Below are 13,886 nucleotides of genomic sequence, written 5' to 3' on the forward strand. Positions count from 1 at the left end.
AGGGGCGGAGAGGGGGCAGAGGGGCGGAGAGGGGGCAGAGGGGCGGAGAGGGGGCAGAGGGGCGGAGAGGGGGCAGAGGTGTGGAGAGGGGGCAGAGGGGCGGGAGGGGCAGAGGGGGGGCAGAGGGGCAGGGGGGCAGAGAGGCGGGAGGGGCAGAGGGGCGGGAGGGGCAGAGAGGCGGGAGTGGCAGAGTGGCGGGAGGGGCAGAGGGGCGGGAGGGGCAGAGAGGCGGGAGGGGCAGAGAGGCGGGAGGGGCAGAGAGGCGGGAGGGGCAGAGAGGCAGGAGGGCCAGAGGGGCAGAGAGGTGGGAGGGGTAGAGAGAGACAAGGGGGGAGGAGAGAGATGGGAAAGAGGCAGGGGAGGGGAGAGTGACGGAGGAGGAGGGAAGGCGGGGGTGAGGGGGGGCGGGGGAGGAGGGGTGTGACGTGGGAGGGGGGAGGTGGGGAGTGACAGAGGAGGAGAGAGAGGCGGAAGGGGGAGAGGCGGAAGGGGGAGAGGCGGAAGGGGGAGAGGCGGAAGGGGACGGGGAGGGGGAGAGTTGGCGGGAGGGGGCGAGTTGGCGGGAGGGGGCGAGTTGGCGGGAGGGGGCGAGTTGGCGGGAGGGGGCGAGTTGGCGGGAGGGGGCCGAGTTGGCGGGAGGGGCCGAGTTGGCGGGAGGGGCCGAATTGGCGGGAGGGGGAGAGTTGGCGGGAGGGGGAGAGTTGGCGGGAGGGGGAGAGTTGGCGGGAGGGGGAGAGTTGGCGGGAGGGGGAGAGTTGGCGGGAGGGGGAGAGTTGGCGGGAGGGGGAGAGTTGGCGGGAGGGGGAGAGTTGGCGGGAGGGGGAGAGTTGGCGGGAGGGGGAGAGTTGGCGGGAGGGGGAGAGAGAGGCGGGAAGGGGGGAGAGGAGAGAGAGGCAGGGGAGAGAGGCGGGGGAGGGGGGAGGCGGGGGAGGGGGAGGCGGGGGAGGGGGGAGGCGGGGGAGGGGGGAGGCAGGGGAGGGGGGAGGCGGGGGAGGGGGCTGGCGGGGGACGGGGGAGGCACGGGAGGGGGGTAGGCGGTGCGGCGGGAGGGGGAGAGGGAGGGGAGAGGGGGAGCGGGTGGAGGAGGGGGGAGAGGCGGGAGCGGGTGAGGGTTGTGGAGGGGGGGAGGCGAGAGCAGGTGAGGGAGGGGAGAGAGGCGGGAGCAGGTGAGGGAGGGGAGAGAGGCGGGAGGGGAGAGAGGCGGGAGCGGGTGGGGGAGGGGTGAGAGGCGGGAGCGGGTGGGGGAGGGGGGAGAGGCGGGAGCGGGTGGGGGAGGGGGGAGAGGCGGGAGCGGGTGGGGGAGGGGGGAGAGGCGGGAGCGGGTGGGGGAGGGGGGAGAGGCGGGAGCGGGTGGGGGAGGGGGGAGAGGCGGGAGCGGGTGGGGGAGGGGGGAGAGGCGGGGGCGGGTGGGGGAGAGGGGAGAGGCGGGGGCGTGAGCGGGTGGGGGAGGGGGGAGAGGCGTGAGCGGGTGGGAGAGGGGGGAGAGGCGGGAGCGGGTGGGAGAGGGGGGAGAGGCGGGAGCGGGTGGGAGAGGGGGGAGAGGCGGGAGCGGGTGGGAGAGGGGGAGAGGCGGGAGCGGGTGGGAGAGGGGGGAGCGGGTGGGAGAGGGGGGAGAGGCGGGAGCGGGTGGGAGAGGGGGGAGCGGGTGGGAGAGGGGGGAGAGGCGGGAGCGGGTGGGAGAGGGGGGAGCGGGTGGGAGAGGGGGGAGCGGGTGGGGGAGGGGGGAGAGGCGGGAGCGGGTGGGGGAGGGGGGAGAGGCGGGAGCAGGTGGGGTAGGGGGGAGAGGCGGGAGCAGGTGGGGTAGGGGGGAGAGGCGGGAGCGGGTGGGGTAGGGGGGGAGGCGGGAGCGGGTGGGGGACGGGGGAGAGGAGGGAGCGGGTGGGGGACGGAGGAGAGGAGGGAGCGGGTGGGGGAGGTGGGAGAGGCGGGAGCGGGTGGGGGAGGTGGGAGAGGCGGGAGCGGGTGGGGGAGGTGGGGGAGGCGGGAGCGGGTGGGGGAGGTGGGAGAGGCGGGAGCGGGTGGGGGAGGTGGGGGAGGCGGGAGCGGGTGGGGGAGGTGGGGGAGGCGGGAGCGGGTGGGGGAGGCGGGAGCGGGTGGCGGAGGTGGGAGAGGCGGGAGCGGGTGGGGTTTAGGGGGGTGAGGCGGGAGCGGGTGGGGTTTAGGGGGGTGAGGCGGGAGCGGGTGGGGTTTAGGGGGGTGAGGCGGGAGCGGGTGGGGTTTAGGGGGGTGAGGCGGGAGCGGGTGGGGGAGGGGGAGAGGGAGAGGCGGGAGCGGGTGGGGAGGGGGGAGAGGCGGGAGCGGGTGGGGGACGGGGGAGAGGCGGGAGCGGGTGGGGGACGGGGGAGAGGCGGGAGCGGGTGGGGGACGGGGGAGAGGCGGGAGCGGGTGGGGGACGGGGGAGAGGCGGGAGCGGGGAGAGAGAGGTGGGAGCGAGAGAACTGGGAGGGGGAAGGGCAGGAGAGCCGGGAGGCAAGAGAACTGGGAGGAGGAGGGGCGGGAGAGCCGGGGGGGAGGTGCCAGAGACCCAGGAGGGGAGGAGCGAGAGAACCGGGTGGGGGAGGGGGGCGGGGGAGCCAGGACAGGGATGGGCGGGGGAGCCAGGACAGGGTAGGGCGGGGGAGCCAGGACAGGGATGGGTGAGGGGAAGGGGTGGGAGGGGGAGGGAGATCTGTGAGGGGGGAGGGCAGTGAAAGGGGAGGGCTGGGAGGAGGGGGAGGGCTGGGAGGAAGGGGAGAGCTGGGAGGGCTTCACATAACCTCCCCCTCCTCTCACCTCCCCCTCACCGCACCACCTCCTCTTCACCTCCCCTCCCCTATACTCCTCTCTGGCCCCTCTCCTCCCGTCCCAGCTCTCTCCCCCTCCCCACTCACTCTCAAGTGGAGATGGAGTGGGATATGTGAAGCTCTACGGAAAAATTTTCACGTCAGATATATACTTTCAAGATGGATGAAATGTAAGTTTTGTTACATTGGCACATTTTGCAGTAACATGTCAACTTGATTGATGGAATAGATTTGTTTGTAATTTTTGTGTGTACTGTCTACTTTGTGCAAAAAATAAACTGGAACACCAGGCCACTAAAAAATTATTTGCTCCATATATTTTATCACTAATGCAAATTTATCCACAGTCTGTGAATATTTTTTAGGAATCTTCACCTTTACTTGGAACATATAAGAAATGACCACTGAAATCAAATGTGGCCTTACTGCTCAGAATATGATGTGCATGGAAGACAACCCAAAAATACCACCACATGTGAATTCATTATAACGGGGCACAATATGGTATTGAACAATTTGTGACTAAATATATATGAAAAACCTTACAGCAAAGCTATGTTAAAACAATGAGTATGATTTATTTTACATGAAGAATTGATAGCTTTCAGTAAGTTGGGTGTTGCGTTTGCTGAATGCTGACCCAAAACAAATGCAAAAAGAATTTCCCAGCAATGTTAGGCTTTAAAATAATTCAACTGACCTTATGTACCAATGTGCTACTGTAGATAACATTTAGATTAATTACTTAATATTAGAAACAAAACAGCAACCATAATTGTGTGTGGATGTTGTGCCCCTGCACCAATGTTGATCTGCCAGGAAGAATATAGCCTTTGTTTTCTGTGACACTTAATGATTACTTTATGACAGTTGAAACAGAAAGAGGAATATACTAAGCACGTTTTCTGGAATAATTTGATGAAAATATGCGACCACAATTGTTTTGGCAATGGTAAAACTAAGCAAACTGATGTACAAATTGCTGGACCATCTACCTTATTAACCAGGTTTGGCAATCTCCAACTCCCAGTTATTGATACATAAAATGAAATTTGTGTCCAGAAAGCTGTTATGAATCAAATGAAGAAGTTATGGCAGTCATGAATGGGTATTCAGCGCACCTTCCAAAATAACATATCAATGAATGTGTTCACAATGAGAAAGAAGTGGTTGAACAAAATACACTTACCTCAAAGGGGGTTGTGTCGGAAAAGAAGTGCATTTTTCACTTAAGACACACAGTTTTAGACCATGAAATGTTTCCCCTGATCCTGTATATAGTCTTTTGGGCACTACAGGCAATACCTGATGATAGTTTGGTGCTTAAATAAAATAGACTTAACAGTATTGCTTGAATACTACAAGCTCCAGACTTCTTAATGCTAACTGGAAAATTATGTCAGACTAAAAAATCCAAACTATTTATGATAGTTTCTTTGCATGTATGTCTCCTACAAAGGATATCAGCAGATGAGGTGTAAACTGCTTGTGGCTAAAATAAAAATATCCTTATGATCTCAACAGTAAATTATCACAGTCTAGCCTTAAAGCATAAAACTTTTAATTTAAGGGACAAGCTTGAAGAGACGTGTGTGTGTGTGTGTGTGTGTGTGTGTGTGTGTGTGAGAGAGAGAGAGAGAGAGAGAGAGAGAGAGAGAGAGAGAGAGAGGAGAGAGAGAGAGACAGACAGACAGACAGACAGACAGAGAGAGAGAGAGAGAGAGAGAGAGAGAGAGAGAGAGAGGGGGGGGGGGGGGGGGCAGATGCACAGCAAAATTAGATGTCTACCTGGATGATGAGTCTGCAGAACTGTTTGCTTTACCATCAATATCTTCCATATCCATATCCATGTTGGAAGTGTCATCACGGCTAATTCTAGGCACCTGAACACCTGCAAATAAACCAAAAATGTTATACACTCTTAACGTGTGTAACTCTCAAAGACCCAACTTACTTCTCCACTCCAGAGATTTTCTTTGATAATAACAACTGACAGCACAAATAATAATAAAAGAGTTTCTCTGCCGCTTGAAGTCTCAGTTAAGTATATCGTCTCCAGAAAGAATTTATCAGATGAAATTTTTAAATGCCAGTTATCAGTTAAGACAATTACAATGTGTCATCACTAATGATCATAACAGTCAACTATTAACTGCCAATGACTCATCATATGTGGAGGATAGTGATGAAAACTGATTGCACGGGAAGAGCAAGGATTAACTTTTTGTAACATACCTGGTAGTGAAACAAATGACGAAAGTTACAGCACCTTCAAGAATAGAAAAATTAAGTCCACGATATACATAGAACTACTTACACTCCCGTCACAGTGAAAAACTGTAGTCACATATCATATCATAAAGGTTAGTAATAAACATGGTAATGGGCTCAGCTTGCTCATACATCACTAGCTAGCACAATTCACATAAAAAATATGCATTATATTTGGTATTACTGTCAAATTAAGTTACAACTTACTTTCACAGATATGAATTCCACGTGTAAAATGAAAAATGCAAACCTCATGCAGGTCTTTGTCACTATGTCAGTGTAAACTACACTGAAATCCGTTAGCTCACATTTCAAATAAAATTGCACATGACATGTTTAAAATCCAAAGCTCAAAAGACATTCATGTCGAATTTTACTGGCACAATTGTGTCATCATAGATATGAAAATAGCTTAAACAAAATACATAAACACTTGGTCAAAGGCATATGCCTGAACTACAAGGGGTGTTCAATAACCAGTTAAACACTTTTAGCAGGTTAGTTCTATTCAGGATTCCAATACACTATATTATTCTCCACTCTTCTGACTACAAAACCCTATTTTTCAATACAATCTTCATTCAATGCGATGGCCTTACACCACCTTATTAGGAGGGCCTGCATGGCCACGGGGTAGCCCTCCACTTGTTAACGTAGGAGCCAATGTTTTGCTGCATCAATACCCTTCCTATCATCCACATACTTCTTCCTGCAGAGTGCATCCTTCATTGTCCCAAACACACGGAAATCGGAAGGCGTAAGATCACAGCTGTAGGGCAGATGACGAAGAACAGTGCAATGAAGTTTTGTGAGTTCCTCTCGGGTGTGCAATTTTGTGTTACCACACGGAGGAGCAGTTTGTTTACATTATTGTGGCAATGAACATGCCAAAATCGTTTCTTCCGTTTCCTGAAGGTAGCACAATATGCTTCAGAGCGGACTGCTGCACCATGAGGAAAGACGTAAATCAGAATAATCCTTCAGAGTCCCAGAAGACCGTCACCATGACCTTACCAGTTGAGGGTGTGATTGTAAACTTTTTCTTGAATAAGATGCAGTGTGGCGCCACTCCATGGATTGCTTTTTAGGTCCCTGTTTCGAAGTGATGAACTCATATTTCATTGCCCGTGAGGATGTTTGACAAAAAATAATCATGATCAGCATCATAATGTGCAAGGAATTCCACACAGATAGGCCTTTGTTGTTCTTTATGGTCCTCTGTTAGGTGGAGAGGAAACCAGTGGGCACACACCTTTGCATACCCCAACTGGTGGACAAGTGTGGCAGTAATACCAACAGAGATGTCCAGTTCTGCAGTGAGGTGTTTGCTTGTGATGCATTGACCACCTCGAATTAGAGTGTCCACCGGAATGCCAGAGATCAGAAAGGTTTATGCAACCTCGTTGCAATGATGACAGACACCTCGCCCAACAACTCACTGTGCTTTTGTTCACTGCCAGATCTCTCTAGACATTCTGCGAGCCTCTGAATATCTGCAATGCTCTGGTTTTCCAACAACAGAAACTGAATGATCACTCTTTGCTCGGAGCACACCTCCATTACAGCCACCGTTTTGCAGACTACATTTAACACCACTATCTATCTAAATTTTATGAAACTATATGAGTTGACTATTTCACACTGCCACACAAAAAATTCTGCATTTCTTCAACTGAAATTGGCTGAGAAAAAATGTGTTGCATTACTTCTTGGATGTCCCTTGCCAATAGCACAAAAGCATGAAATAAAGTGTTTTCTTTACAAAATAAAAACAGCCTATGCAGGGCAGTGACTTCCTTCACAAAATTAGCAGCAGCTCTGGACACACGTATACAAAACACTACGCATGCATTACCTCACGAGGTATTGGGTAAGGAGCTCAAATACCACTGAAAAAAAGTTAAAATAATTCAGCGTATAGAGAATATTCATTTTAATAAGATGTGTTTGAAAGACAAGCTTGTTCCTAATTACACTGCAGTTACTGCGTAGTGTGGAGCACAGACACACGATGCAGGCCAGGGCACAACTACACAGAATGGAGCAGAGTGTTCATTGTTGCGCAGCAATGTTCCAATGAGCATCAATAAAGTTGGAAAACTAGAAGAGCCGTCCAGAGCACACATGAACAAAACAAAAAATTTCCTTTGATATACCAACACAGTGCAAAACCTGTTCATTGTTGTGCAGAGTTACACAGTTTCAAGTGAACAATGCACACGCCATGCTGCACTGAACCTCCTTCCTTGGTTTTGTGTGTTACAGTAAAATGCATAAAAATGTACTGTGAAGTTAAGTGGTTTAAAGAGGAGATTCGTTATCAATTTAAATGTAAAACTGATTACATTGTGATTTGTATTTAGCTCATATGGCGTCGGGTACATCTCTGACAGACACACAAGTTGACACGTGTACAAATAATGGAGCCAATACTTTGTACATCTGGTAAACAAAGAGGTCAGTTCTAGGCACAAGAGGAAGTTAGATGATCTCTATACCACTAAATGTATACAAGTTAGTGACATTAAGGACGAGAAAATAATGTTTCCAACTTAAATTTCGTAAACAAGGAGAAAACCTAACAAACATAATATTTTCTCAATCTGAGCTTAACCTACTCAAGAAAGGCCTTAAATTTAATGTAGAGCCCACATTTAAAGACAGTGTGATCAACCACTTAACAGCTAACACAAAAGTAGCACTTGACAAGACTCGCCCACGAATTTACCAAAAAAATGGAATTACAAGCAAAATCGCTATCTTAACTGAAGAGCAGCTAAAACATGACAGGAATACCAAACATAATAGAGATTACATAAACAAAGTAGTGTGGTATGAAAAAGAATGTAGTACCACAGTACAAGCTTTTGATAATAATAATAATGTTATAAATCTTGAGAAAGATTTGACAAATTTAATGCAATGATTAAAAAATTCCCAGCAAAACTGTGGAATGTTATTCTCAGCACAATAGGTTAGGGTCTGTGTAGTAATCAATCCCAGAATTCCCACCCTCAATCAAAAATTCACAAGCAAACTGCATTAACAGTCCTGCATATCTAATTAGTAAAAAATTGAATATAATAAAAATGAGTACACTTTTGAAACAAATTACTCAGATAAAAATGTTGTGTACACAGTGAATGAAATAAAAATAGTGGAGCAAAATTTGTCTCATTTGATATTTTAAACTTATATTACAATGTGCCAGAAACAATTAATATTATAAAAGATGATCTACTTCCTTACAGAAAGGTTATCATAGCAGAGATAGATGAAACTGTAGGATTAGGGCAGTTGATATTATCATTTAACTACTTTTTATTCAATGAGGTGTACTCTCAACATGAAGGTGTTGACATGGGTAACAGTATAGCTGGCACATTAGTGGATATTTTTGTAACACACACTAAGAACAAAATTTTTAACGAATACACATGCATAGGTGAAAAGATAATTTACTACAAAAGATATGTAGACAACGCACTTGTCTTATTCAACTGAGGCACACATGAAATTAATACAATGGTGGCTCAACTGAATAGTTTGCATCCTAAGATGAAATTTACAGTGGAAATAGAGCAGCATCGTAGTGTTACCTTCATTGACCTGACCCTCACCAACATTAATAGTAGCCACTATTTCAGTGTTTATTGAAAACAAACAACAGACACTGTCAGCCACAGCCAGAATTACATAAGAAAGCTAGAGCCCTGAAAACGTCCATCAGACAGGAAGAGTATTATATTGAAATAAGTCACTGTTACGAATGGGTATGAAAGCAATATATTGATCAGTTGGTCACAATGAAGAAACATGGTCACTATAAGATGCATTCACAAATGGAAAAGAGTAAAGAAATACCAAGATATGCTGTACTGACATACTACAACAAAATATCTGACAGAATAGCTCGTTTGCTCAGTAATATGGGCGTGCACGTCAGTTTCTGAATACTCATCTCTTTAGGCAAGACAATCAGGCGTGCTAAAAAGAAAATTACCGAGTTGGGATTTACAAAATCAGCTGTGACACATGCGATAATTTCTAAATCAGAGAGATGATTTAATACAAGATTGAGGGAACATATTCTTCTAGCAACAGCAACACTTCATCAAAAGTCTCACCTGCATAGTAAGAGCTATGTCACTAAAGATACTGATGCTGCTGTGGATCTATCACATAAGGTAAGCAAAGGATGTCTCATGAATATTTTAGAAGAGATCGAGACTTATAATGATTTTAATAAACACACACAAAAGATTTTAAATCAACAGAATTGAAAAACAGATGGTTTTTAGACAATTTTTATACAACTTTGAAACAGTAATAATATTATGTTGTTCTTCCGTCTCACTTGGAACGCATCTCCCTATCTGTAAATGTATATGATGTACCTCTTTTATAATGGACCTTCCTAAGATGTAATTATCACCATTTGTAATGATCTCCTGCCACAATTAGTAGACAATTCCCAGATATCTGAGACAATTTTATTTCATTATACTGTGACCATACCTATATCCATGCTTCAATGTTTTGTTTATTATTTGTATTATTGTTTTAAGAGATCCCATTTTGCAAGGTAACATGCAACGGTCATATGAAATGGTCCCAACGACTGAGGGAGGACTGCATGCCATCACTTACTGAGACGGTAGAAGACTTTGAGAACGCAGTCCCTTGTTCCACGTATGCACTGTAGCAATTTTGTGACTGGGCCATGTTTTTATAGTGTTTTGACTAGCTCTTTGCACCCTAAAATGTGCAATAAAGGCCTGCACAATCCCCGTCTAAATCATAAAATTTTTTGGAAGCTTCAAAGCTTCATGTGTCCCCAATATTAGCATGTTTCACTTATGAGATTTTCTAAATAACTTTTAGTAATGCCTTTGACCAAATGTGTATTTCCACTGTTTAAGCTATTTTTATATCTCTGATGATACAACCATGCATTAAAATTCGTTCAAATGCATGTCATTTGATTTTTGTCGTTGACCATATTATGTTTAGTTTTATTTGAAATGTGAACTAACAGATTTTAGTGTGGTTTACAATGGCACAGTGACAAAGACCCGCATAAGGATTGCAGTTTATCATTTTACATACCAGAATTCATATCTCATAAGCTATATTTTTACATTTTTATGTGAATTTTGCTAACTAGTGATGCACATGCAGGTTGTACCCATTATCACAATTTTCATTAGTAGTCTTCATTAGAGAGAGCATTAGATGGAGCTTCCTGCACACTAATGTGTGGAAGATACGATACGTGACTACTGTTTTTCACTGTGGCAGAGGTGTATAAATAGTTTTTATGTATGTTTCTGACTTCATTATTCTATTCTTGAAGCTGCTGTAACTTTTGTGGTTTGCTTCACTACCAGGTAGCTTGAAAATACTTGGAGGAGAAAGGGGGGTGGAGGGGGAGAGGGGGGGAGAGAGAGAGAGAGAGAGAGAGAGAGAGAGAGAGAGAGAGAGAGAGAGAGAGAGAGAAAATTAGCTAATAGTGTAAAAGCATGAAATAACACGTTTATTTCCAGTATAAAAACAGCCTACACAGGACACTAACTTCCCTCACGATATTTGCAGCGGCTGTGGACTCATACACACAAACAACTATGTACGAAAACGTTGGCTGCTGAGATTTGCAGCAATGACTGTAGCTCTTTCAATATGACAAATCTATGACACACTATGACGGAAATAGTGAGAGTGTCAAAGTAAAATACACCACTCACTACAGCATTTCTTCCTCATCCAAATGTTCTTAATCACTTCAACATTATTATATGTAAATTCACATGAACAGTGATCTACATTAAATAATATAAGATAAAGTAAAAAATACATTTGGCCACCATGACAATACAGACGTTGAGAGTGAAAACAGTGACAATTCCTAAAAATGCTGAACATTTCTGGTTAACACTGCTACTTGAATATCAGAACGATTCAGCATCAGTTTAAGGGTTTGCAGCTCATGTTCTAGTGGCTAGCGTTGCTGCCTCTGGATCACGGTGTCCTGGGTTCGATTCCTGGCTGGGTTGGGGATTCTCTCTACACGGAGACTGGGTGTTTGTGTTATTATTATTATTATTATTATTATTATTATCATCATCATCATCATCATCATCATCGTCATCATCATCATCATCATCCATGACAGTGGCTAGACTGGATTGTGAAAAAATTGGACTGTGTAAAAATTGGGACTTCATACGGGCACTGATGATCGTGCAGTTGAGCACCCCACAAACCAAACATCATAATCATCATCAGTAGTTTCAGGTCACCCATTCAAAAGCAAACAGATTACACACATCATGGAGACCAGCATGAGGCATATCTAATAAGACAGCAACAGAGACTGCTGGGTGGCAGCACTGACTGTAGTGGACCAGCCCACCAGCAAGCCAGAATGAACGAAACATTGTTTGGCCACTCTGACACAACAGATGGCTGATACACTCCACAGAGGGACTGATAGCATGGGCACACTGGCTGTTCTGCAATCTTTCTTACACCATTTTAAAGAAACTATTTGGTAAAAAAAATTATTCTTTTTTATCATGTAGCTTCAGTCTTCAGTTTCACAGTGAAGTGCCCATCATTTAGTTAATGGTCATACTTACTGTGAAATTTCCCAATGAACTAACACACTGCACAAAATTCAAATAGATTGCGACAAAAAATAGGAGTTGCTATGAATTTACACTTTGTGCAGGTTAGGTCATACACTGCTATAAATGAAATGTAGCTAACATACTCAATTTTTCTTTAAACTTGGGAGGAAATCTATATCTAACTCCAATCTCATGAAAATGGATTTTAAGTAGCGGGTTCACTTCTACTCATGCACTCTTAAAAGTACAGTAGTAATGAAATATTCATAACATCTGTTGTATCTCCTAACTTGTTTGAGATACTGAAATGGGTTTCTCGCACACAAAGAGGGGAGTCTTTCACTATACGAGTAACACAAAATCATAATTAATGGAATAATCTATTTTTTGGAGGGACAGCGATAGCTGGTGGAATGAGAATTAGTGTAGCTTTGTAACAACACAAGTGAAGAAATTACATACTTATTTTTATCCTGAGAATGTGGTTTTTCATAAGCTGTTCACCTGATTTGTCCTCAGTTCCTTATTTTATTAAACCACTGTTTCATGATTCCATCACAATTGCAACTGCAATAGCATGTTAGTGGGATTCCTGTGTAAACTTCACTGTGTTTTGCACAAGCAGTAAATTTTAATGTGACAACAAGAGAAATGTAGATGTTACTCAAAATTCACCACTGACGACACTTCTCTGAATGTAAAGAAAGGTTAATAAGTCAAATGAAAATAAACAGCTCCTGCTTCAATTTCAATGGAATCTGTAACCCAGTAAGTTTCTAATAATGAACAGCTTGGGGCATGGTGGGTTATTCTCTCATTATCCATTAAACAATCAGTCCATATGCCTAGATAGGTTTAAGGTTGTCTGCCCCTTCACGCTGCAATGGTAGATACTTGTTTAGCTGACAAATGCAGTGTTGATGAAAATTCGACTACATACCTACTACGCAAAAGCCACATAACTCCAGTCCATGAGCAGTAGCTGAAAGTTGGCTAAACTTGCACGATTCATTTGAAAAAATGTCTACAATTTCCTTTAAGTTGGTTTGTTGTCATTAAAACACAGTAAATACCTTTCAAGCCCATATTTAATATCCCGACATCATTATGCAATTCTACTGACGTCTCTGTTAGTAAAGAAGTGCTCACTATAATGTCTCGTAATCAGCAGGAAACACACCACGTGGAGTTTATGTACGACATGTGATGTTCAAATGTGAATATCTCCTAAAATCAACTACTCTCAAAGCTCAAACTTTCCCAAAATACTGGATACTGTACTCGCTTTTCATCAACGACACGTAGAACCAATCAAACTGTGCGAATTTCTTAATTTTGGTATAAATTTGATCAGCATGGTTTAACGTAGGTGTTTACCAGAAGATTGCTCCCAAGTGACTATACTGACTCATAGATTTTAGGCACAGAGCCCGACTTGAATGTGCGGAAAATGCTAAATTCCTACTAGCTAGTATATGAAGCAGCAAATCTAATTATCACAAGTAATTTAGACTACAAATCTCATAATGTTGAAGCTAAATAAAATTTAATGAAAAAATAAAATACAATTACTTTCCACAAAATAAATTACTAATAAATTTAATACTCAACACCCCTTCTGGCTGCCTTTTACAAAATCACGTTGACTCAAACATACATCACAAATCCTCCTATTGCACAACAACCTTCTCACATACATTTACACAGTTTCAATAAAATACCACACCCTCACTTTAAGTATGCCCTTCATTCACTCTCCCACTCTCCCCAAAACACTCACACCACCACAACACGATGAAACAATAATTTTCCAAAGTACTTTTAACGATTTCAGAAATTTGTGGTAATGAAACCAAACATAATTCCAAAAAATCAGATTATAGGAACCTATCCTCTTGGCTGTAGTTTCAAATGAAACTATAGATGTATACATTACAGTTCCTTATTCAGTTTCTCAATGCCAGCACAGGTATTGTGTGTTTTACGTAAAGAATTACATCTCCGAAAGTACTGAAGTTATTGATTTGAAATTTTAACAATAGGGTTGTGTTACCCATAGAATTTGGTATACTAAGTGTGAAAAAGTTCGATTAATATTTAATGGTACTTCTTCAGATGCACAGAGTGTATGTGTAATGTACTGCACGCAGTGCTAAGTAAGTATCTGGCTCGCTCAGCCCAGTAGCCAGCACCAGCTGTGTCA

General features: G+C 44.9%; 1 protein-coding gene across 1 annotated transcript in view; it reads right to left on the reverse strand.

Annotated features, from left to right (window-relative positions):
* LOC126470662 (uncharacterized) overlaps positions 1 to 13,886 on the reverse strand; it is a 201,061-nt gene that overhangs the window by 30,885 nt on the left and 156,290 nt on the right. The window contains exon 16 of the mRNA XM_050098653.1: positions 4,572 to 4,674. Within this exon, the coding sequence (XP_049954610.1) occupies positions 4,572 to 4,674 (103 nt within the window). The remainder of the gene's footprint in view (positions 1 to 4,571; positions 4,675 to 13,886) is intronic.

Source organism: Schistocerca serialis, chromosome 3 (assembly GCF_023864345.2).
Source record: "Schistocerca serialis cubense isolate TAMUIC-IGC-003099 chromosome 3, iqSchSeri2.2, whole genome shotgun sequence".
In the NCBI taxonomy this organism is placed as follows: Eukaryota; Metazoa; Arthropoda; class Insecta; order Orthoptera; family Acrididae; genus Schistocerca; species Schistocerca serialis.